The sequence below is a fragment of the Vipera berus genome (genome assembly GCF_964194415.1).
Source record: "Vipera berus genome assembly, chromosome: 7".
NCBI classification, from domain to species: domain Eukaryota; kingdom Metazoa; phylum Chordata; class Lepidosauria; order Squamata; family Viperidae; genus Vipera; species Vipera berus.
In genome coordinates, this window is record NC_138209.1 from 70,814,137 (window position 1) to 70,839,305 (window position 25,169).

Genomic DNA, 25,169 nt, shown 5'->3' on the forward strand with positions numbered 1-25,169 from the left:
TTTCCTAACATAAAATACTATTTTAAGATATATGAATCTTTCATATATACCATATAGGCTGACATTCCATTGATCAACCAAACTAATTCTCAATTACATGCAGGGCAAAACCAAACTCAGATTTTATTCATTGAGCTATTCAATATCTCCTGTGTTAAAAAAATATCTTGGAAAAGAAAGAAATAGCTCAATATAGGTTACAAACCACACCTTTTTTTAAAAAAAGCATTTCTTGTTACTTTTTTTTTAAAAAACTAGGTGCTTGTAAATATTTGTGGTTTTACCTCTAAAAGAATTTAAGCCCATATAAATTGATTTATGTTTAGGTCAATTTTGCTCACAGTATAATTCAACATGATTATGAATACAATATGCTTCTACACATAAACAAACATAAATCAACTGTTAATAATTATGGTTGATGTCCAACTCATAATTTATGAGGTTTGCAAGGAAACAAAACATTTTTTCTTCCTTCATATGAAAATAAAAAAAACCATTTTTGTTTCTATTTGAGGGAAAATAAGGAAACAGCCATGTTTTTCTAAGATATCTGAGAACTGCTTTATAGATGCTTATTTTTTTCTATATCTCTAGGTATATAAACCTGTCGTATAAACTTGCTGAGAGGTAGTGGTTGAAGCACTGCGCTAGAAACTGGGCAATCCTGAATTCTAACCCTGCCTTATACATGCAACCAACTGGATAACTTTGAGCCAGCCAGTCTCTCTCAGCCCTAGAAGGAAGGCAATGGCAAACCACTTCCAAAGATGTTGCCAAGAGAATCGGAGGGACTTGTCCAAAAAATCCACAGAAACAAAGGATGACTAAAGACACATCACAATCCCATTAAAAATTTTAACTTCCACAGTCAATGAATACAGTTACGCCAGCTATATAGTAAATACCTTGCATTGTACAATACAATACAATACGATCTACGCATGCCAGTTATGTTAAGCAGCCTTTTTTTCATTTGATGTACTACAGATTGATGGAGATGACAAAAAACAAAGAAGAAGAAGAGAGACAGTTTGGTCTAGTGCAGGGGTCTTCAAACCTGACCCTTTTATGACTTGTGGGCTTCAACTCCCAGAATTCCTCAGCTGGCTGAGGAATTCTGGGGGTTGAAGTCCACAAGTCATAAAAGGGCCAAGTTTGAAGACCCCTGGTATAGTGGTTAAGGTGCTGGACTAGAAATCAGGTAACTATGAATTCAAGTTCTGCCTTCAATCCGAAAGCTGGCTGGATGACTTTGGGCCCGTCATTCTCTCTGAGTCCATCTCACCTCACAGGTTTGTTGTTGTGAGGAAAATAGGAGGAAGGAGGAGTATTAAATACAAATAATCCTTGATGTACAACCATAACTGAAGCAGAATTTGTTACTAAGGTGGTTAAGTGGATAATGCTTGATTTTATGACTTTTTTGCCATGGTTGTTAAGCAAATCATTGCAGTTGTTAAGTGAATCGACCAAACATTAAGCAAACAAAGCAATGAAAAGTAAAGAAAAAAGTAAGGTTCTGCATTTAGGCAAGAAAAACCAAATGCACAGTTATAGTATAGGGCAGGGGTATGCAACCTCAGCTGTTTTATGAAGTCCATGAGTCATAAAAGAGCCGAGGTTGCCTACCGCTGGTATAGGGGGTACCTTGCTCAGTAGTAGCAACTGTGAGAGGGATCTAAGAGTCCTAGTAGACAATCACTTCAGTATGAGCCAGCAGTGTGCTGCAGCTGCCAAAAAAGCCAACACAGTGCTAGGCTGCATTAACAGAGGGATAGAATCAAGATCAGGTGAAATGTTAATACCACTTTACAATGCCTTGGTTAAGGCCACACTTGGAATACTGCATCCAGTTTTGGTCACCACGATGTAAAAAAGATGTTGAGATTCCAGAAAGAGTACAGAGAAGAGCAACAAAGATCATTGGGGGACTGGAGGCTAAAACATATAGGGAACGGTTGCTGGAATTGGGTATGTGTAGTTTAATGAAGAGAAGGACGAGGGGTGACATGATAGCAGCTCTTCCAGTATCTCAGGGGCTGCCCACAAAGAAGAGGGAGTCAAGCTATTCTTCAAAGCGCCCGAAGGCAGGACAAGAAGCAACGGATGGAAACTAACCAAGGAGAGAAGCAACCTAGAACTAAAGAGAAATTTCCTGACAATGAGAACAATTAATCAGTGGAACAACCTGCCTCCAGAAGCGGTGAATGCTCCAACACTGGAAGTTTTTAAAAAAAAGACTGGACAGCCATTTGTTTCCTGCCTGAGCAGGGGGTTGGACTAGATGACCTCCAAGGTCCCTTCCAACCTTTATTATTATTATTATTATTATTATTATTATTATTATTATTATTATTATTATTACTATTATTATTATTATTATTATTATTATTATTATTATAATATTAATCTGGCTTTCCCCATTGATTTGTAAGACCTCTACAGTAGGAAGGTAGCAAATGGCAATCACATGACCCTGTAGGGCTGCAACCGTCATAAATACACGCCACTTGCCAAGCACCCAAGTTTTGATCACGTGACTGGAGATTCTGCAATGATTCTGCAAGTTTGAGGACCAGCTGAAACTAACTTTTTTCAGTGCTGTTGTCACCTTGCTCGCTAAATGAATGGTTGTAAGTCAAAGACTACCTGTATGTTTGCCATCTTGAATTATTTAAAAAAAAAACAATAAAGGCAGGATGAAAAAAAATAATTAAAAGCCACCAGAATTCCCAGTTACTAGCAACGTTGGCTGAAAGTCCTGCCTGTTGTGTCCCACCGTACCTGGAAGGCCTTTGCTTGTAAACGCCGCTAAGTTATCTGTACATAACAGGATTCAATATTTTCAACTTATAGATTAGGACCAAAAAAAAGGTTTTTTTCCTACTCTTGTTGCACCAAACTCAGCTGTAACCGGGTAGCACTCAATTCTTTTTCCAGCTGCTCAACTTCAAAGCTCCGAATGCTGCTTAACTCTCTTAGCAGTCTGTCTTTTTCAAGCGATTCCTACAAGCAGATATACACAGTCTAAAAATTATAAACGAAAGAGCATTTCTTCGACAAGTTAATATATCCCAGAAATGTTGCGGGAAATTATGCAGATAACTTGAATTACATTCAGTGGTTTAATGCTTAAGGATGGTCAAGCGAAGATTCATATGTTGTGAGGTTGCAAACACAACCACCTCGAGCCTGGCATTGCAACCCCTGACACAGCAACGTCAGAGCATGCATTTCACCCTCTTCACCCAATCACAGCTTGGAGCTAATACACTTGTTTAATCAAAACCGTAAATATCTGCAGAGAGGACAGCCAAATGCCTGGGAGAGGAATACAATTGTATGGCAAATATTTGTGGTGGGGGGGAAGGATTTTGCTTTCATTGCACTACAAATAGCAGGCTTAGATCACATGATCTTCCTTTAACATAGCTTTTTCTTGTACTTTGACAATAAAGGTTTATTCAAAACGTATTAAGTTCAACAGCATAATTTAGGAACAAGGATATTTCAGTAGTGGCTTTAATGCTTCAGCTGAAGATGTTTAAGGTTTTGGACCTTCTATATGAAATATGCAGCCCACACCATGATGTATATGTAACATTGAAGATATTCAAGCCAGCATAGCTATCAGGCTGAAGAACACTGAACTCAGATAGCCCAGCGCATTTCAGCTAAAATAAATAGCCATGTATAGATTAGATTAACATACACATCTAGCACTTTGAGTAAAGTGCTCACTGACCAAGCAAAATGACTTAAAAAGTGACTTTTGCAATGCAGAATCTTTGATAGATCCGTTATAAAATTGTGTTTTCAACAAGGATTTCTCCAGAGATGTGTTGTTTTTTTTGCAATCAATTTCAAATTCTACATTTGAAATCTGAACACCCAAGCACATTTTTAAAGACTGATGACAAAAGATACAGTTTCTGAATCAAAACCATGCAAACTTTTATATTGGGAAATATTTTTTTTAAAAAAAGAATTACCTGTAATACAGAAGAACATGTGTCCAGGGTGCTTCCAGAAGAAGGGCTAGAAAAGCAAGTACCCAACCATGGGAGGAGACGAGATTTTATTATTCCCATACCTTCATAATTGCCACCTGAGTTGATAAATTAAAAATATATATGACAAAATGCTTTAAATGATTGGGTAGGAATCCATTTCAGAAACACATACCATACATGTATGATACATAGGGTTACCCCAAGTGATTAATATAGGCCCCAAGAGTTGATGGGATTATTCAAAGAGTTGATAAAGTGCTAAGAATCGGGGGGGGGGGGCAGTAAAAAATAAAAAAAATAAAATAAAGTCATCATTATTATGTGTGGGCGATCTACAATAAGATTCAGAGTCTAAGACTGGTGGAAAATTCAAGTCCTAATCAAAGACCTAGGACAGGGGTAGGCAACCTCGGCTCTTTTATGACTCATACACTTCAACTCCCAGAATTCCTGAGTCAGGAATTCTGGGAGTTGAAGTCCATGAGTCATAAAAGAGCCGAGGTTGCCTACCCCTGACCTAGGAACAATTAAGGTAGTGCCTGAGGCAGGGGTAGGCAACCTTGGGTCTTTTATCACCTCGGGTAAGGAAATAGGCAGTTTTATTTATTTATTTTTATTTTAATCCCATTTATATCCCGCCCTTCTCCGAAGACTCAGGGCGGCTTACACTCTAAGCACAAATCAATGTGCTTAGCAATAGCCTTCATTCTATGTATATGCCTGCTTATTAGGGCTTTCGCCCCCCCAAGTACGGTGGGATTTTTTCTTTGTTTGTTTGTAAAAGCAGGGTGTTCAGGTCTGACAAATTCAACATTTCCGGATATCCAGCGAATCCTTTAAGGTAATCTCACCTTCTTGACAAGCTTGATTGAGAATCGAAAACAGCTGTCCCTGAATCGTGGCGTTCAGTTCCATGATTTCGCAGCACAGTGTCAAATTTTTATTACATGAGTTAATCTGAAAATCAAGTAAATGTTCTTGATTAATCCAGTTTTATCCATAGTATTCCTTCACCAGTCATTCTTAGCAGAATAGACTAAATCTGAGTCCGAAGTACAATTTTACATCATAAATCACTCCTGCTGAGTAGGAATGACAGGTAAAAGGTAAAAGGTAAAGGTTCCCCCACACATGCGTGCTAGTCGTTTCCGACTCTAGGGGCCGGTGCTCATCTCCGTTTCAAAGCCGAAGAGCCAGCGCTTGTCCGAGGACGTCTCCGTGGTCATGTGGCCAGCATGACTAGACGCCAAAGGCGCACGGAGCGCTGTTACCTTCCCACCGTAGTGGTCCCTATTTTTCTACTTGCATTTTTTACGTGCTTTCGAACTGCTAGGTTGGCAGAAGCTGGGACGAGTAACAGGCGCTCACTCTGCTACGCAGCACTCGGGATTCGACCCGCCAAACTGCCGACCATCTGATCGACAAGCTCAGAGTCCTAATCCACTGAACCACCGCGTCCCTTAGGAATGACAAGAGGTATATAATTATAACTAATGTGGGGAAAGTTTTTTTCCCTTCCTTTTGGCCATACTGATCGTAAGAAAGTTTTCCTTGGTTACTCATAGACTACCTGGCCCATAGAACTGTATGCACTGTTTATCATAATAAATCAAGGATTAAGATGTGAACCACACTGTCATAGCAGAGTATAGTAGAGAGAAAAAATCAGTGTACATTCACACTAATTAATTTCATTAGCAAATAAAACTATTTTCCAAATACGATACGTTATTTTTCAGTTACTCCATGTGCTTCTACATAATGCATAAAAAGGGAGAATAATTTTTTTGCTCCCAGCACATTTGGAACTGGGTTAGGCATACTCAAAAACGGTGCTTTATGAGACTCCCTCATTCATAAAATGACTAACTTTGTGGATTTCAAAGGCTTTATTGATGCAAAGTTTGTGCTTTTCTTCCCATTGACCTATAATTATTAAAGAATCAAATGGGACAGGAAAGCTGGTGGGAATCAAGTGAAGTGGGACATATGTAGGTTCTTAGATAAAACATTAAATCAGGAATAATGTTTTTGCATCCAGAGAAACTGGGAAAAGATTTATGATCTATACAGTCTATTGGAACATGGTTTCACGAGGAGCAATGTTAGGCTTCATTCAGACCCGACTGCACCATCAAATGATGACTGGCATGTGTGAACGAGCCATAGTAGATAAAGCTTCACAAACTCTGAACTCTTCACAGCGTAATGGTTGTCATTTTCAACAGGCCAAACTCGGACCTCTCAAACCGCAGACACAATTAGGCAGGGGTAAACATATCCTTAATTTCCAATTACCTCCAGCTCATCTTAGTGCATTTAAAGAAAGTGTATGGAGAACTCATTTCAAAAAATAACAAATGCATCCCAAACCTAGATGCACAGTATAAATCCAGAAGCCTGAAATGGTACTGATATTCATCAATAAAAATATTAAAATGCTACTAAGAGGAAAGAGTGAGTAGGTCCTGGTAGAACAACACAGATTGTCATAAGGCTCTTACAGTCAATCTCTGAAGACGGATTACAGCTAATTGTAATACTGTAGAGATTGCAGATGTTGCAAAAACCATTTACTATTTACTTCCAGGGGTAGAGCTAGTTTGGACTTGTGGTTAAGGTGCCAGGTTAGAAACCAGGAGACTGTGAGTTCTAGTCCCCTCAGGCATAAAAGATGGTTGGGTAACTTTGGGCCAGTCACTCTTGCTCAGCCCAACCCACCTCACAACTTTGTCGTTGTGTGGAAAATAGGAAAAGGAAGGCATACTAGATATATCTGCCGCCTGGACTTGTTTGCGTAAATAATAAAAGATGGGATATAAATACAATTTAAAAATACGATAGATTCCATTCTCAACCTTCAGTCTGCCTCGGAAGACTATTGCAGGAACAAAAGGAGAGCTAGCTATCTGAAACAAAGAGCTGGTTTCCAAGTAACTTGGTCTGAGCAGCTTGGAAGATCAGCAGAATAAAAAATCTTAACACTTAAAAAAAGATTTTACAGGATTATCATTCCAACCATGTGAAATGCAAATGCTAAGGGGGGGCAATGGCATGCCTGTGGAACTATAAACCAAGGGTGTAAATCTGGTCCAAACAGTATCTGCCATTTGGTGACTGGAGGAGCAACTCCACGTAGTAGACCGGTTGCTAAGGGTAGCAAAGTGATTTTCCACGGGTATCATTGGAAAGTTTCCCGATTTTTACAGCCTAGGAAAATAATAGCCCTGGGCATTTCATCCGATGTCTTCTTCCCCACCCAAGTCGCGTTTTTTTTTAGATCAGCCAAGGTCGACCAAGGGCGATCCGTGCCAAACTGGGGCGTGGGAGGAAGAAAAAGAAACTTGAGTAATCAATAGTTACAATTAATCGCCGGTCTAAGATGTTGTCGGTACAGTGTACCATTACATTCTGTAACGGTGGCAACCACAACATTCCCTCCTCCCTTCTTGGCACTGGAATCCAGCGTCCTTGGTTACTGTTTTTTCCCGGGAAATCGCTAAAGGTCTCCGAGATCCACTGAAGCCCGGATCCACCTCCCGCCATCAACTTACTTGGTCCTCAGCGCCATTCGCGAATCGGATTGTGGCGGGTTTTTTGTTTTTTTCCCCCCTTTCCCTTAATTAGAGGATTTGGGTGGAAAACGTCCTTCTCCCAAAAGATCTCCTCCTTGGATAGCCGCCTTGGAAGCTTATCGTTAGCCCACCACCACCACCACCACCCCGGCACACATTTTGCCCCTCTCCCTTCACCGGATGGGGAAAATCATATTTCAAGCAGAAGAAGAGCCGGAAGGGACCTTAGAGGTCTTCTAGTCCAACCCGCTCCTGCTCCAGCCAGGAGACCTTATACCATTTCAGACAAGTGACTTGGCCAGTCTGTGATGAAGTGCATCACGTTAAAAATAAATAAAAATAAATTAGAGGATGTTCTAGACCAGGGGTAGGCAACCTTGGCTCTTTTATGACTCGTGGACTTCAACTCCCAGAATTCCTGAGCCAAGCAAGCTGGCTCAGGAATTCTGGGAGTTGAAGTCCACGAGTCATAAAAGAGCCGAGGTTGCCTATCTATGCTCTAGACCAGGGGTCTTCAAACCTGGCCCTTTTATGACTTGTGGACTTCAACTCCCAGAATTCCTCAGCCAACGTGACTGGCTAAGGCCTTCTGGGAGTTGAAGTCCACAAGTCACAAAAGGGCCAAGTTTGAAGACCCCTGCTCTAGACCAGTGTTTCCCAACCTTGTCTTCTTTAAGGTGGGTGGACTTCAGCTCCCAGAATTCCCCAGCCAGCAGGGGAATGGCTGGGGAATTCTGGGAGTTGAAGTCCACCCATCTTAAAGCAGACAAGGTTGGGAAACACTGCTCTAGACACTCAACACAGACACACAAACACACACAGACAAACAGACACACACACACACCAGCCGCCTCCTGGTCCCCAGAGGCGTCCTCGAAAAGACAACACCGCTTGTATCGATCCGGCGTTTTACGCACTCACGTAATAGTCTTTGTACCAACTTTCCAGCTTCTCCTGCAAAATCCTGCAGGTCTCGTTGTTGATCAGTCTCCTCAAGGTGTCAGCCATGCCTCCGGCGACCAGGAGACAGTCTAGGCTTCTTTCCCGCCCGAAGCAAGAAGAGGCAAATCGTTGCTTTTTTTTATTCCCTCCCGGGGCTTTCGCTTCTGGCCACCCCGGAGGTCCCGGGGAAAGGGTGGCCTCCAAAGAGGCGCAGACAGCCTGGGATTTGCCCTTGCCCAGCCTCCTCTTATGATTGGAGCGTTTTTATACTGGGTGATTGTTAAACAAACTGACGTTTGCTTTGCCCGGGTGTCAGGGACGCCACGGCTGCGCGGAAAGAGCCGGCTGCTTTGGTTGTAGCAACGGCCGGGAACCCCACCTTCCTTCGCCCGGCCCTGCGCTCCAGCCTCCCTCGGGCTTTTCCGGGAGAAGCGGCTTCGTCGAGAGCGGCGCGGGAGTAAAGGGAGCTCGGAGGTCGCTTGGGAATGAAACACGTGGGAAGGCGGCTTTCCGAATCACTCGATCCCTCTTTCTATACATATATACACACACATATACATACACACACACATATATACATACACATACACACACACACACACACACACACACACACACACACATACATATACACAGTGCTTTTTTTGTAAAAGAAAAAGGTGCCGGAACTCACACATGTCATACAACCCACCTTGCCTACCCTACAAGGTTCCATCCAAAAAAGGTGCCGGAACTCCGTTCTGAGCGTTCTATGAGAAAAAAAGCCCTGCATATACATACACACACACACACACACACAAACATATACATACATACATACATACAGTGCTTTTTTTGTAAAAGAAATAGGTGCCAGAACTCACACGTCATACAACCCACTTTGCCTACCCAACAAGGTTCCATCCACACAAGGTGCGTTCTATGACAAAAAAGCCATGTGTATGTATGTATGTATATGTGTGTAAACACACACACACACACACATGATCTTTCCCTTCGCCGCCACCTTCCACCCCTGGTGCCTCGCCTTGGAGAGCCTTTCCAGGGGGCATTCTGGGAACTGCCCAGAACGACAAAAACGACTTTGATTGTGGGGCGGGAGAAGAGAAAGGGATCCCATTGTTAAAAGAGGTTCAGGCCGTGGGCAAAATGTGCTTTGGGCAGGCCGCTGGCCCTCGGGCTCTGGCGGCTGGAAAGAGAGCGAGGCGCTTCCCACGTTCCAAAGAGGCTTCCGCGGCCCGCCCGCGAATGATGCAGACGCGCGTGTCGCACCCAGGCGACCCTCATTCTAAAATGACTCGAGAGTTCGGGTGCCTTTTTTCCAAAATGAGGCATTAATTTTCAGATCATTACAGGGAAGTGGAAAATGAAGCCGGTCCTTGTTCAGATTATTCTCCTACATCTTGAAAGTATCCATCCATCCATCTCCATCATCTATCTATCTATATCTGTGTATCTATCTCTATCTATTTCTATCTATCTACTACCATCTATTATTTATATTTCTATCTATCTCCATCATCTAACATTATGTATGTATGTATGTATCTATCTTCTATTTCTATCTTTCTCCATCATCTAACGGTATCTATCTCTTCTATTTCTATCTCTTTCTCTTCTATTTCTATCTACTACCATCTATTATTTATATTTCTATCTCCATCGTCTAACAGTATCTATCTATCTATCTCTTCTATTTCTATCTATCTCCATCATCTAACGGTATCTATCTATCTATCTATCTATCTATCTATCTATCTATCTATCTATCTATCTATCTATCTCTTCTATTTCTCTTTCTCTTCTATTTCTACTACCATCTATTATTTATATTTCTATCTATCTAATTATCTATCTCTTCTATTTCTATCTGTATATTTATCTCTATCTTACCTATGAATGATATAAAGTCTACACACCCGTTAAAATGAAACTTTTTTGAGATGTAGAAAAAAATCAAATCAAGGTAAATCACTTCAGATTTTTCCCCCACTTTTAATATAACATATAAGGCCTGCAATTCAATTGAAAAAGAAACCTGAAATATTTTAGGGGGGGCAAATAAAAAATTAATGTAGTTGCATAAGTGTGCAGACTCTCTTATAAGTAGGGATGTGACTGTGGTCAGAATTAACAGAACAGTCAAACTGATTTTCAATAGTAGTCAGTACACACCTGCCATCAATTAAAGTCACCCTGATCGAGGCCATATAAAGTTCAGCTGTTCTAGAAATTTTCTGACATTTACTCAGCTGCCTCTTACAGCAAAAGCCATGGTTTGCAAACAGGGGTCTTCAAACTTGGCCCTTTCATGACTTGTGGACTTCAAACCCCAGAATTCCTCAGCCAGGCACAGAGTCCACAAGTCATAAAAGGGCCAAGTTTGAAGACCCCTGGCTTAAAACATCAAAGGGATCTCATTGTTGGAAGGCATCAGTCAGATGAAGGATACAAAAAAACAATTTCCAAGGCATTGGATTTACCATGGAACACAGTGAAGACAGTCATCCATGAGTGGAGAAGATAATGACACAACAATGACATTACCAAGAACTAGATGTCCCTCCAAAATTGATGGAAAAACAAGGTTGGGCTTTAATTCCATAATTCCCAAAAAGTGTGTTTGGCACAAAAACACTGCGCGTCACCAAAAAACCACCATACTCAGAGTGAAACACGGCGTGGAACATTCTGCTTTGAGGCTACTTTTCCTCAGCTGAAACTGGGGTTTTAGTCAGCATGGAATTATGAACAGTTCCAAATATCAGTCAATTTTGGCACAAAACCTTCAGACATCTGGCTAAAAATTATAAATCAGCGTTCTCTATCTTGGTGCCTTCAGGGGACTTACATGACCACGTTTCCAATTCCCTAAGCGGTACATTTGGGGAAATCCAGTCTATGGGAAGCAACTCCTAGCAAATCTATTCGGGTCCTGTGGGGAAAGGTAAAAAGGGAGGCCAAATTCTAAAAGGTGTGATGGGATCTCTTGTGCCAGAGTAGGGTATTCTCATTAAAGGAAGGTAAATTTTTGCAGCTATCCTTTCCAGCTGCGTATCCGTTTACGCCCAAGAATGAGGGAAGAAGACATCACAATGGATGTGTGTAGCATTTATTTAGTACCACTTTACAAAATGCTAGTACCACTTTACAAAGCCTTTGCAAGACCCCATTTGGAATACTACATCCGATTCTGGTCACAATAGAAAAAAAGATGTTGAAAAGAATGCAGAGCAACAAGGAGGATTAGGGGACTGGAGGCTAAAACATATGAAGGACGTTTGCAGGAATTGGGTATATATGTACGTGTTTCACTTTGAGAATGGGCAACTCCCGTTGATAGGGCGCGCAACTTAGGCATCCTCCTGGATGCACGACTTAGTTTAGAAGATCATGTTGGAGTCGTGGCCAGGGGGCATTTGCACAGGTTCGCCTGGTGCGCCAGTTGCGACCCGATCTGGACCGAGAGTCTTTACATACGGTCACTCATGCGCGCGTCATCTCCCGGGTAGATTACTGCAATGCTCTCTACATGGGGCTGCCCTTGAAGACCACCCGGAGGCTTCAGCTGGTACAGAATGCGGCCGCGCGGGCTGTGATGGGAGCATCCTGATACTCCCATATTACACCCCTCCTGCGCGAGCTGCATTGGTTACCGGTTGCCCTTCAGGTGAGGTTCAAGGTGCTGGTCCTTACCTATAAAGCCCTACATGGCTTAGGCCCGGGATGTTTACAGGACCGTCTGCTGCCAGGAACGTTTTCCCATCGCCCTGTGTACTCACACAGAGAGGGTCTCCTCAGGGTGCCGTCGGCCAGACAATGTCGGCTGGCGACCCCCAGGGGGAGGGCCTTCTCTGTTGGGGCACCTACTTTGTGGAATCAGTTTCCCCGGGAGCTCCGGATGGCCCCAGACCTTCGGTCCTTTCGTCGTGACCTTAAGACATATCTTTTCCAACAGGCCGACCTGGACTGATGATAATGGGGTTTTAATTATGATTTTAAATGTTTTTATTGGGACTTCGACATAATTTAATTCTTTTGTAATATTTGTATTTATTGTATTTTATTGTTGTTAGCCGCCCTGAGTCCTTCGGGAGATAGGGCGGCATACAAGTCTCATTATAAATAAATTATAAATAAATAAACTAAATTTCATTTTTTGATGTGCGCCGTTGTGCCCACAGTAAAAAAAAATGACAATAAAGGTTATCTTATCTCTCGCCTTATATCTAGCTTAAGGGAAAAAAAGGGGCTAGGAGCGATAGGACACCAGCGTTCCAATATTTGAGGGGTTTTTACAAAGACGGGGTGGGGTGGGGTGTCAACCTATTTTCCAAAGCACTTGAAGGCAAGACAAGAAGGAACGGATGAAAAATAATCAAGGAGAGAAACAACCTACAACTAAGGAGAAACTTCCTAACAGTGAGAACAATCAACCAGTGGAACGCCTTGTTATCGGGAGTTGTGGGTGCTTCATCACTGGAGGCTTTCCAGAAGAGACTGGGCAGCCTTTTAGCTGTAATGGTATAAGGCGCAGAGGTAGGCAACCTCGGCTCTTTTAGGACTCGTGGACTTCAACTCCCAGAATTCCTGAGTCAGCATAGCTGACTCAGGAATTCTGGGAGTTGAAGTCCACGAGTCCTAAAAGAGCCGAGGTTGCCTACCTCTGGTATAAGGTCTCCTTGCTTGAGCAGGAGGGTTGGACTAGATGACCTCCAAGGTCCCTTTTTCCCCAACTCTTAATGATTCTACGTTCTCCCTCTCTTCGGCCTGCGCTGCTTTTCTCCTGGCTTTTGTCTCGGAGATCCAACCGCAGGGCCGGCCTCTCTCCTCGACCTCCGGTTCCCACCGCCTGCCGGCAAAAAGCGCAACGCCGGGGTCGGGGAGGATTCCGCGTCAGCTTTCCGTAGCCGCCCAGCCTCGCTCCCCCTGCGGGCCAGGGAAGGACAACAGCCGAAGATGGCGGTTCTTCCAGCCTCTGCAACAACGACGGCGGCGGCGGCGGCGGCGGCTTCCGAGCAGGTCGGCAGGCAACGGGGAAGGAGGGAATTGGGGAAGCCGCCGAGGCTGAAAACCTCTGGCGGGAAAAAAAGAAGGGCGCGGCGGCGCTTTCCTCGCGCTTTGGCAACCTGGCGCAAAGCTGAGGCGGCCGGGGCTAGCCTTCCGTCTCCCCCCCCCTCCCCTCCCAGCCCTTGGGACTAAGTGGCGGGTCCGAGCTCCCCCTCCGCTCCGGGTCTCGCAACCTCGGGTCCCGGGAGTCGTCCGAAGGCGTCCGACCAAGGAAGGGAGGAGGAGGCAGGGGCGAGGAAAGCTCGCTTCGGCGGCGCCATGGTAGCCAGCCAAGCGCCTCCTTTTGGAGGCATTCCTCGCCCGTTACATTTGCGCTTTCGGAAGGAATCCTTAAAACGCCTCTTCCCCCTTTCCCCCCAGAAATAAAATAAAATAAAATAAAATAAAATAAAATAATAAAATAAAATAAAATAAAATAATAAATAATAAAATAAAATAAAATAAAATACAGAGGTCTTCACACTTGGCCCTTTTATGACTTGTGGACTTCAACTCCCAGAATTCCTCAGCCAGCATGCCTGGCTGAGGAATTCTGGGAGTTGAAGTCCACAAGTCATAAAGGGCCAAGTTTGAAGACCCCCCTGAAATAAAATAATAAAATAAAATAAAATAAAATAAAATAAAATAATAAAATAAAATAACATAAAAATAAATCATGCGCTTGGGTGGATTGGCACGCGGGCCGGCTGCTCCCTCGCCGGAGAACCACGCCCGGAGCGAGCGGCGTCCGAGAGGGAGGGAGATTCCTGCCCAAGTATGCGCGCCCGGCCCCCCCGCGCAAAGCAAAAATAGACCGCTACCACAACCAGCGGCAGCCTCTCGCCGGCGTCCGGCGGGTCGCGGCCGGGTATTTGTGGCTCCTGGGCTGCCTGGAACGTGGACCCGGAGGCTGGAGGAGAGGTGGAAAAAGCCGGGCGCCACCCAAGCGGACCGCGGCGCGGGGATTGGGGAGGGCAGAAAGGGCCGGCGAGCTTGGCAAAAAAAAAAAAAAACCCGAGAAGGACGACCTAGAACAGGGGTAGGCAACCTCGCCTCTTTTATGACTCATGGACTTCAACTCCCAGAATTCCTGAGTCAGCTATGCTGACTCAGGAATTCTGGGAGTTGAAGTCCATGAGTCATAAAAGAGCCGAGGTTGCCTACCCCTGACCTAGAATAACGCTCCCTTTTAAAGACATTGTGTTGTGTGTGTGTGAGAGAGAGAGAGAGGATTTCCTTGTCTCTACATTAAAAAAGTAATAAGTAAATAAGTAATATTTATGGTTGAAGGTGCGATTTTTTTTAAAAAAAGCATTTTTTTAAAATCCCATTTATATCCCGCCCTTTTCCAAAGACTCAGGGCGGCTTACAATCTAAAGCACAAATCAATGTGCTTAGCAATAGCCTTCATTCTATGTATATGCCTGCTTATTAGGGGCTTTCGCCCCCCCCAAGCGGCATTATTACAAAGTCATCTTATTGCCCCCAACAATCTGGGTCCTCATTACTTTGAGGAGTCTGTCCGTGCACCCCATGTTCATTCAGTATGAATTACAGGCAGTCCTCGATTTACCACACTTCATTTAGCGACCGTTTGAAGTTACAAGGGCGCTGAAGAAAGTGACTTAGGACCATTTTTCACGCTTTAAAGACTGTTGCAGCCTCCCCAGTGCAGACATGATGAAAATTCGCATGCCAGGCAACTGGTTCAGGTTTACGACGGGTTGCAGGGTCCTGGCGACCTGGGATCACCTTTTGTGACCTCCTGACATGCAGTGGGGGAAGCCAGATTCGCCTAACTGAACGACTTGACAACAATATATGTCTTGAGTGTTTTGAGCACCTCATCGACCCAAATATGGGCGAAATTTATTTATTTATTTATTAAATAAATCCAAATTTATTTTATACACACACACAGTGCTTTTTTTGTAAAAGAAAAAGGTGCCGGAACTCACACATGTCATACAACCTGCCTTGCCTACCCTATAAGATTCCATCCAAAAAAGGTGCCGGAACTCCGTTCTGAGCGTTATATGACAAAAAAAGCACACACACACACACACAGACACACACACACACGGTTGCTAAGTGCCTAAGTCATTAATCAAGGACTCTGTACTTTCCTGCTGGGATATTACCCTTGCCCATGGTCATGTGACTGTATTTAAGACAGTTTTGCCAGAATTATTTTGTTTTTTAAAAATAAAACCTGCCCCATGGCAAACAGTGGATTCTGGTGTTCGTTTAAGAATCATGGCGATCGCTTTATGACCACTGCAAAAAAATGGTTATAAAATGAGGTGATGATGTGGTGATCTATTTTATGAGCGTCATGACTTAACAACTGAAATTCCTGGGCTCAGTTAGGGTCGCCATTCAAGGACTACCTATTCTGTAATGACCACGGACGTATTTTTCAATTTCTGCGCCCTTTCTCCAGAATGTAATCATTTTGTAAATAAAATAAATGATATACTCTGTGTAGGGATGGGCAACCTTGGCTCTTTCATGACTCGTGGACTTCAACTCCCAGAATTCCTGAGCCAGCATGGCTCAGCTTGGAAACCTCCCTTTCCCCTCAGCGTGGCTGGTTTGGGAATTCTGGGAGTTGAAGTCCACAAGTCATAAAGCGACCTAGGCCAGGGGTAGGCAACCTTGGCTCTTTTAGGACTCATAGACTTCAACTCCCAGAATTCCTGAGCCAACACGGCTCAGCTTGGAAACCTCTCACTTTCCCCTCAGCGTGGCTGGCTGAGGAATTCTGGGAGTTGAAGTCCATGAGTCATAAAAGAGCCGAGGTTTGCCTATCCCTGGTGTAGATGCTTTCTGATCGTCTTAAAACGTTTTAAGTATTGGTGAGCTGTTCTTTTTATGATCGTCATATTATTGGCAGAATTGAAATGTTCTCTAATCTGGTTCCCATCTGATGTGTTTGGCTGAAATTTTTAGCAAAGCTCGAATGGCCCCGTGAAGAAATCGATGCGAGAAAAAGCCGTGGAACGCAGAAATATTAACAAAGAGCATAACAGTAACTTCAAGGCGGGATACATACCGATTGATGAAGGCCGTCTACACAAAACTGGCTTGCGAGGCAGAAAAGGCAACTTGGCGATTTGTGTGCTGGTCCTCCTTTTTATCTTGGCTGTTGTTAATTTAATTGTAAGTACAACGATCTATAAAATGCATCTTAGCTGTCAATATTCAGGGGTAGGCAACCTTGGCTCTTTTATGACTCGTGGACTTCAACTCCCAGAATTCCTGAGCCAGCATGGCTCAGCTTGGAAACCTCTCCCTTTCCCCTCAGCATGGCTGGCTCAGGAATTCTGGGAGTTGAAGTCCACAAGTCATAAAGCGGCCTAGGCCTAGGCCAGGGTTAGGCAACCTTGGCTCTTTTATGACTTGTGGACTTCAACTCCCAGAATTCCTGAGCCAGCATGGCTCAGCTTGGAAACCTCTCCCTTTACCCTCAGCATGGCTGGCTCAGGAATTCTGGGAGTTGAAGTCCACGAGTCATAAAAGAGCCAAGGTTGCCTATCCCTGAGGTAGAACTTACTAGCAACAGGAGAGGCTCCATGTTGCTTCCTGATCAAGGGACAGGATGACTCAACCTACCGATTCCACGCACTGAAAAATAGCAAATGGAGCTTCCCTCAACCGTAACAGAGCCTGCCAGCTGACTTCAGAAATGTAAGCTGATCTATATACTCCCTAAATGTCGGGTGGAAGGGTATACTACAAATCCAGGATATTTGACTGCTGACGCCTCCCCAAATTCTCACACCGGACGTATTGTATGAAATAGCACAGGGATCCCCAACCCCCGGTCCGTGGACCAGTACCGGGTTGTTGGCATGCCAGCAAATGGTCCGCACAAACAAGCAAAGCCCCATCCGCGGGATGCAGACGTAGCACACAAAACCAGGCACCCCCTGGTCCACGGAAAAACCTCTCTCCACGGAACCGGTCCCTGGTGCCCAAAAGGTTGGGGGCCTCTGAACTAGTGGGATAAGATTCTGTTTGAAATGCCTGGATGCCAAGCCATATGGGTTTTGTAGGTCAAAACCAGCAGCTTGAATTGTCCCCGGACGCTCTGCAGTAGTAAGTGCAGTGCCCACAGATCTGGTGCAATGTATGGTGGGTGGTTCTTACTGCATTTTGAACCAACTGCAAAATCTGAGGGGGGACTTGAAGTAATTATAGGTAAAGGTAAAGGTTCCCCTGCACATGCGTGCTAGTCGTTTCTGACTCTAGGGGCCGGTGCTCATCTCCGTTTCAAAGCCGAAGAGCCAGTGCTTGTCCGAGGACGTCTCCGTGGTCATGTGGCCGGCATGACTAGACGCCAAAGGCGCACGGAACGCTGTTACCTTCCCACCGTAGTGGTCCCTATTTTTCTACTTGCATTTTTACGTGCTTTCGAACTGCTAGGTTGGCAGAAGCTGGGACGAGTAACAGGCGCTCACTCTGTTACGCGGCAGTCGGGATTCGACCCGCCAAAGTGCTGACCTTCTGATCGACAAGCTCAGTGTCCTAAACCACTGAGCCACCGCGTCCCCTGAAGTAATTATACAGGAGGTAACAAAGGTATAAGTTGCTGTTGTTTGGTCTTCTCTCTTTGGAAAGGCCACAACGCGCCCCGCCAGCCGTAACTGACAAAAAGCCCTTCTGATTATCTGCGTTATCTGCTAGAAGGACCCCACGGCATGATGTTGGGAAGTCTACCCCATCCAGTGTTACTATTTGACTAGACAGAAACAGAAGGTTTTGGGTTTTTGTTTTTGGACAAAAAGCAACATAGTCTTACTCGTATTCCATTTCAACTTAACCATATAAAATTTGCCAAGCTTTCTGGGGTTTCGGGGAAGTACAGAACTTGCATGTATTTAAGGCTTTTGTGTGTGGATGTTGTGTACGTGTGCCTTTTGAGTCGATTTTTGACTGCTGGTGACCGCCTGGACTAGATCCTGCAGGTTTTTTGGCAAGGCTTTTCAGAAGTGGTTTGCCATTGTCTCCTGAGGATTAAACAAGAAAGAGTGACTGAGCCAAGGTTACTCAGCTCGCAGGACTAGAACTCATGTCTCCCAGTTTTTAGCTCTAATGCCTTAACCACTGCAACAGATTGGCTCTACTGTATTTAATCACAGTAGAACAGGGGTCTTCAAACTTGGCCCTTTTATGACTTGTGGACTTCAACTCCCAGAATTCCTCAGCTGAGGAATTCTGGGCGTTGAAGTCCACAAGTCATAAAAGGGCCCAAGTTCGAAGACCCCTGCAATAGAACCTAAGCATGGTTAAATAGAATGTATAAGGTTAATTATAAGGCCCATCTCAAGACTTCAAAACAATCACATTCAAACAGGTAATCCAGAATTTCATCTAGAACACAGGTCCCCAACCTTTTGGGCACCAGGGACTGGTTCTGTGGAGAAAGGTTTTTCCACAGACTGGAAGGTCTCTCGTTTTGTGTGCTGCCTGCATCTCACGGATCACGCTTTGTTTGTTTATGCAGCCCGGTTGTTGGCATGTTGCGGCCCGGTACCGGTCCACAGACCCCTGATCTAGAACATTTACATCTCATTGATAGCTGAAATATTGGATGCAAGGAGAAAAATAATACCATGTTTTATATATACCTTTTATTTTTCATTTTATAAAAGAAAGAATCTTAGCCATTCCTCACATGGGTAGTCCTTGACTTATGACCACAACTGAGCCCAAAATTTCTGTTGCTGAGCGAGACAGTTATTAAGTGAATTTTGCCCCATTTTATGACTTTTCTTGACACAGCTGTTAAGTGAATCACTGCAGTTGTTAAGTTAGTAACACGGTTGTTACCGTAAGTGGATCTGGCTTCCTCCTTGATTTTGCTTGTCGGAAGGTCGCAGAAAATAATCACATGACCCCGGGACACTGCGACCGTCGTAAATACAGGCCAGTTGTCAAGCATCCCGAACTTTCATGGACATCATTCAGGCTTGCCGTACCACAAACATTTCTCAAAAGTTTTTGAGACGGTCAAAACGTTTGCAAATGGTTGAGAGGTGAATTGGTTTTCCAAGTAACATTAATCTTTCAGAACCGTAACAAGCAGTGTTTACTTTTTTTCAGATCACCGTCATAATTTGGACTGTAATTCGCATTGGACCCAACGGCTGCGATAGCATGGAATTTCATGATAGCGGATTACTGCGGTTTAAACAAGATTCCGATATGGGGATTATACATCCACTGTATAAGAGCACCGTGGGAGGCCGACGGAACGAAGATTTGGTGATTGTGGGAGAGAATCAGCCAGTAAGTGTCTGCCTCCTGGCATATGACGTTCAGTATCTGAGGTTCAGGGACGCAGTGGCTCAGTGGGTTAGGACGCTGAGCTTGTCGGTCAGAAGGTCGGCAGTTTGGCGGGTCAAATCCCGAGTGCCGCGTAGCAGAGTGAGCGCCTGTTACTCGTCCCAGCTTCTGCCAACCTAGCAGTTCGAAAGCACGTAAAAATGCAAGTAGAAAAGTAGGGACCACTATGGTGGGAAGGTAACAGCGTTCCGTGCGCCTTTGGTGTCTAGTCATGCCGGCCACATGACCACGGAGACGTCCTCGGACAAGCGCTGGCTCTTCGGCTTGGAAACGGAGATGAGCACCGGCCCCTAGAGTTGGAAACAACTAGCACGCATGTGCGGGGGAACCTTTACCTTTACCTTTTTATCTGAGGTTCATATTATCTTGCTGAATTATGTTTGGCTGGAATCTAACCAAGAGGAAAATCTTTTTAATCATGATTCTTGTGGCATACACCCCCACCTCCCAGGAGACCGTTGTACTGCTACAATCACGTTATTCTCCAAAGCACCAGAGGGCAGGACAAGAAACAATGGTTGGAAACTGAACAAAGAGAGAAGCAACCTGGAATTAAGGAGAAACTTTCTGACAGGACAATTAACCAGTGGAACAGCTTGCCCCCAGAAATCATGGGCGCTCCATCACTGGAGGTTTTTAAGAAGAGACTAGAGAGTCACTTGTCTGAGATAGTATAGGTTCTCCTGCTTAAGCAGGGGGCTGGACTAGAAGACCTCCAAGGTCCCTTCCAGCTCTATTCATCTTTGATAGCCAAAAATCTGGGTTTTTGTTATTGGCTACTTGCTTGCTTTGCTGGTGGGTGAAATTCTTTTGGTTGTGGACTTTTATTTCTGGTTTTCTTTATTCATTGTTTTGTTCACTGCGGTTTGTTGATGCTGTCTTGCATTTATACCTTTTTAAAGTAAATTGATAAATTGCTTATTCAGATGAAAAAGCATTACCAATTAATAATTTAAGCATAGTAAATTCTCTGTTATTAAATTCAGCACCCTCTTTCTTTTTTTCCCCAAAGATTGTTTTTCAGCAGGGGGAAACAAAACTTAGTGTGGAGAAAAACAAAACTTCAATCACCAGTGATATCGGAATGGAATTTGTTGACCCACGAACTCAAAACACTTTGTTTAGCACTGACTACAATACCCATGAGTTTCATTTGCCAAGTGGAGTAAAAATTTTAAATGTCCAAAAAGCATCTACAGAAAGGGTATGGATTATATTTTGCTTACTTCCAGCTGCAAACGTATGTAATAGGTTTGGGTTTTTAAAAAAAAATAATGTCATTTAAAATCCATAATTTTATTTATATTTTTATTGAGATTCATATAAATTTGTCTCATATTCTGCACATAGAATAAGCAAGCAAACAATAACTGAGATGTACCTAGTTAAGCATAGTTAACAGAAAGACCTTGGAACGATAGTACATTTAAACCACAAATTAGAGTATCTAAACAGGTTACTGCAACTATAGTCTATTCCACAACTACTTTTACATGCTATTTACTTTATTAATTGTAATTTATTTGTCAAATGTAGACTGGTTGTAAAGACTCTGGGCTGTCTATGACCAATAAAAACAGTGCAGGCAATCCTCGACTTAACGACCATTCATTTAGCAGCTTTCACAGTTACAAACGGTGCTGAAAAAAAGCGATTTAAGAATGGTCCTCACAGTTACAACCATCTCAGCATCCCCACGGTCTCATGATCCCAATTTGGGCGCTCAGCAATCGGCATGTTTTTACAATGGTAGATCACCATTTATGCCCTCCCCACCCTGCTTCAGGCCAGCCAAGTCCACAGGGAAGCCAGAATTGCTTGATCACGTGTGATCCACTTCACAACCGCAGCAAAAAAAAAAAGTCTCAAAATCAGGTGCAACCCGCTTAACAATCACATTGCTTAGTGACAGACGTTCTGGTCTCAGTTATGATTGTAAGTTGAGGACTATCTGTAAGGAAAAAAATAGAGCAATAAAAACGTTTACTTCCAAAAGAGGGAACATTTAAACTAAGCCCCCGCCCTCCCCCCCCCACATTCCCTTACAACAGACTCGCCATCCATCCTAACGGTGAGACTCAAACAAGCCAACTTTTCATTGACCTTTTAAACACGGTCAAGGTAGGGGCAATTCAGATCTTGGGGAATGGCAGTTGCTGTGATGATACTGAAATGGAACCCAAATCTAACCATATCACTTAAACAGAAACCGTACAGAATTCAGTTAGTGCTGCTCTAGAGTGTTTAGATCAGGGGCCTTCAAACTTTAGACTTCTGGACTTCAACTCCCAGAAGTCCTGGCTGAGGAATTCTGGGAATTGAAATCCACAAGTCATAAAAGGGCCAAGTTTGAAGACCCCTGGTTTAGATAAAGCTGGTAACAAGAGTCCAAACAAGACAACAGACAAATAAAGATAGAAATCTAGAATTTTAAAATTCAGATCTGGAAGCATTTTTAAGTCCAGATCTGCTAACCCTAAACAATTATTTATGTGTTATGATCAAAGTGCAAAGAGTGAATAGCCCTGTTTAAGCACAAGGCTTTTTTGGCACAAGATGTTTTGATTATTTTTATAAATTTGATAACTACTTTAGTAAACACATTGTATAGCCGTGCTCTTTTTTTTCTTTCTTCTTAGATTACAAGCAATGCCACCAGTGATCTCAATATAAAAGTTGATGGGCGTGCTATTGTCCGTGGAAATGAAGGAGTGTTTATTATGGGCAAAACTATTAAGTTTTCCATGGGACGCAACTTGGAACTGAAAGCAGTAAGTAATTCCAGGATTTTCAGCTATTTCGTAATGTAGTCGCTCAAGTAAAGGAATGTCATTTGGTTCAATTTTGTCATTTGTGAACTTGCGTGCATGCACGCGCACACACACAAACACACACAATTTTTACTCTTTCAATTGGTCTTTAAATCTGTTTTGTGCATAAACGCTTTCTAGCTCATACAGAAAGTGCTCTGTTGAATTCCTGAATAAATTATACGCACCCATACACTTGTAGCTATGTTTTGAAGCGAATTTAGGATATTTGAATATTAAAACGAAGTGATGCCTTTGCAGAAGAATAAGAAGACAGTGTCCCATTCTGAGTGTGCGAATGAAAGCAATCACTCAATTCCATTAAAACTTTTTTAATCCAAGTATTTTTATTACCTTCAAACTATAGCCAACCAGTTGTAGTTTCTACATTAATTATTGCCCTCCTGCTAAGGTACGTAAAGCAAGTTCAGTTCTGTAGTAGCAATAATGAAGTGGGTTCAACCTTCCCTCAAAAGATAAATATGTCAGGGGTTTAAGCAGAGATTTTCCAATATGTCATCATTTGATGAATTGTAACTGCAACATTTCACAGCTAACAAATGATGCATCAACCCCCATTTTTCCAAAATACATGGGAGTTTAGAACTAGCAATCTGCAAAAATATAATCAAATGAATCTTTCTTGAATTCCTGAAATATTCTGAACCACCTTGTTTTCAGTGGCTCAAACAAGGTACTCCTAACATTTTGGAAATGTTTTGAGCATTTCAAAAAACTTCCACAAACGCTGAAAGTTAACAGTGGCACACTTCTGTTTTACATTCAGCATCGGTTACGAAACACTCAAAATGAGATAGTTCACATCTGAAAAGGTTTTGTTCAAAGATTGTGTTCGTTCCTGCTTGCAGTAATGATCAGAATAAGTTGTTAAAGCTTAACGAAAACTAAACAAAAAAACAACCCACCCTGGGATGTCCCTGTTTGCAGCACAAAGAGCTTCAGGCTCTGTGGCCAAAAAGTGTACAGGTAGTCCTCGACTTAACAACCGCAACTGACCCCAGAATTTATGTTGCTAAGTGAGAAATTCGTTAAGTGAGCTTTGTCCCATTTTTACGACTTTTTTTGCCCACATTTGTTAAGCAAACCACCCCCGTTGTTAAAATTAGTAACAGGGTTGTTCAGTAAATCTGGCTTCCCTGTTGTTTTTGCTTTGGTCACAAAAGATGGTCGCACGAAACCGGGACACTGCAACCGTCATAAATATGAGTCAGTTGCCAAGCGTCCAAATTTTGATCATGAGACCATGGAGAGGCTGCAAGGTTTGCAAGTGTGAAAAACGATCATAAGTCACCTTTTTTTCAGCGCCGTTGTAACTTCGGTCACTAAATGAACTGCAAGGACTACCTGTATTTTGCCCACTGTACGAAGAGAAACCCATCCCAATTTTGCTGTTGTAACAACTGAAATGACAACAGGGAAAAACGCTGCTCTGGAAGACACCGAGTGCAGTCCCGCTGTCAGAACTTATGTTGTGTACATGGACAGGGGACTATGAAAAAGAGTGGACAATTTTACTTTTTTTTAACTTAAGTTTTTTTTGTGTGTGTGTGTATGTGTGTGTGTGTGTGCTTTAATGTGTAGACAGTATTGTTAGAAGTTCACCGAAGTTTATTTTAAAGCATAAAGCACGGTTCCGCTGTAGTTAAACGAGGAATTTCTGTTGTATAAATAGCCCTCGGCTTGCGATACATTTGGGACCAGAATTTCCATTGCTAAGCAAGGACGTTTTTGAGAGAGTTGCACCCGATTTTACAATGTTTTTTTTTTGCCACGGTTATGAGAATCACTGTAGTTTTCAAGTGGATCCTGTGGTTATTCAGTGGATTCCCCCATTGACTTTCCTGGTCAGAAGCTCCTTGGGAAGGTCACAAAATGGCCATCCCACGGTCCCAGGATGCTGCAGTGGTTACAAATACATGCTGGTTGCCAAACACCTGGATTTGATCATGGGGATGCTGCAATAGTCATCATAAAGGTGATGGTTGGTCTTAAGTCAATTTTTACAGTGCCATCGCAATGTTGAACAATCACTAAAAAAGAACTACCTTATATATTATATTACAAACATCCTGAAAAATCACGCTGGGGCTTATTTTCCGGTTGAGTCTTATTTTCGGGAAAACTCAGTAACTATAAGATCGCAGGGAGGGAAGGCACATGTATAAAATAAGGCATGGTAATTTCAGACAAACATAACATTGGATCGTCCCCTTTAGCACACGAAATCCAAACTCTTCCATTTTTAGGAGTCCAAATTAGTCACCCCAGACGGCTCCTTCCACGTGAACTCTTCCAATAAAGAAAAGGAAAGTTGGAGACATGCCTATTTTTCTACAGGTGTTCCTCGACGTACGACCACAAACGGGCCCCAAATTTCTGTTGCTCAGTGAGACATTTGTTAAGTG

At 43.2% G+C, this 25,169-nt stretch overlaps 3 protein-coding genes across 7 annotated transcripts in view; 1 reads left to right on the forward strand and 2 right to left on the reverse strand.

Annotated features, from left to right (window-relative positions):
• The window catches only part of SPATA18 (spermatogenesis associated 18), a gene marked incomplete at its 5' end in the record, with an annotated part of 32,772 nt that extends 24,173 nt beyond the window's left edge, over positions 1-8,599 (reverse strand). Inside the window, 4 exons of the mRNA XM_081333002.1 lie at positions 2,891-3,009; positions 3,996-4,111; positions 4,868-4,973; positions 8,513-8,599. Of these exons, the coding sequence (XP_081189128.1) occupies positions 2,891-3,009; positions 3,996-4,111; positions 4,868-4,973; positions 8,513-8,599 (428 nt within the window). The remainder of the gene's footprint in view (positions 1-2,890; positions 3,010-3,995; positions 4,112-4,867; positions 4,974-8,512) is intronic.
• Positions 8,600-13,385: 4,786 nt separating this feature from the next.
• Positions 13,386-25,169, forward strand: part of SGCB (sarcoglycan beta) — a 28,627-nt gene continuing 16,843 nt past the window's right edge. For both annotated transcript variants that reach the window (XM_081333011.1, XM_081333010.1), the window contains exons 1-5: positions 13,386-13,555; positions 16,535-16,744; positions 19,691-19,876; positions 20,946-21,137; positions 22,573-22,704. In XM_081333011.1, the coding sequence (XP_081189137.1) occupies positions 13,493-13,555; positions 16,535-16,744; positions 19,691-19,876; positions 20,946-21,137; positions 22,573-22,704 (783 nt within the window). In that variant the 5' untranslated portion in view covers positions 13,386-13,492. The remainder of the gene's footprint in view (positions 13,556-16,534; positions 16,745-19,690; positions 19,877-20,945; positions 21,138-22,572; positions 22,705-25,169) is intronic.
• DCUN1D4 (defective in cullin neddylation 1 domain containing 4) overlaps positions 21,226-25,169 on the reverse strand; it is a 42,159-nt gene continuing 38,215 nt past the window's right edge. For all 4 annotated transcript variants that reach the window (XM_081333005.1, XM_081333003.1, XM_081333006.1 and 1 more), the window contains one exon: positions 21,226-21,884. In XM_081333005.1, the coding sequence (XP_081189131.1) occupies positions 21,820-21,884 (65 nt within the window). In that variant the 3' untranslated portion in view covers positions 21,226-21,819. The remainder of the gene's footprint in view (positions 21,885-25,169) is intronic.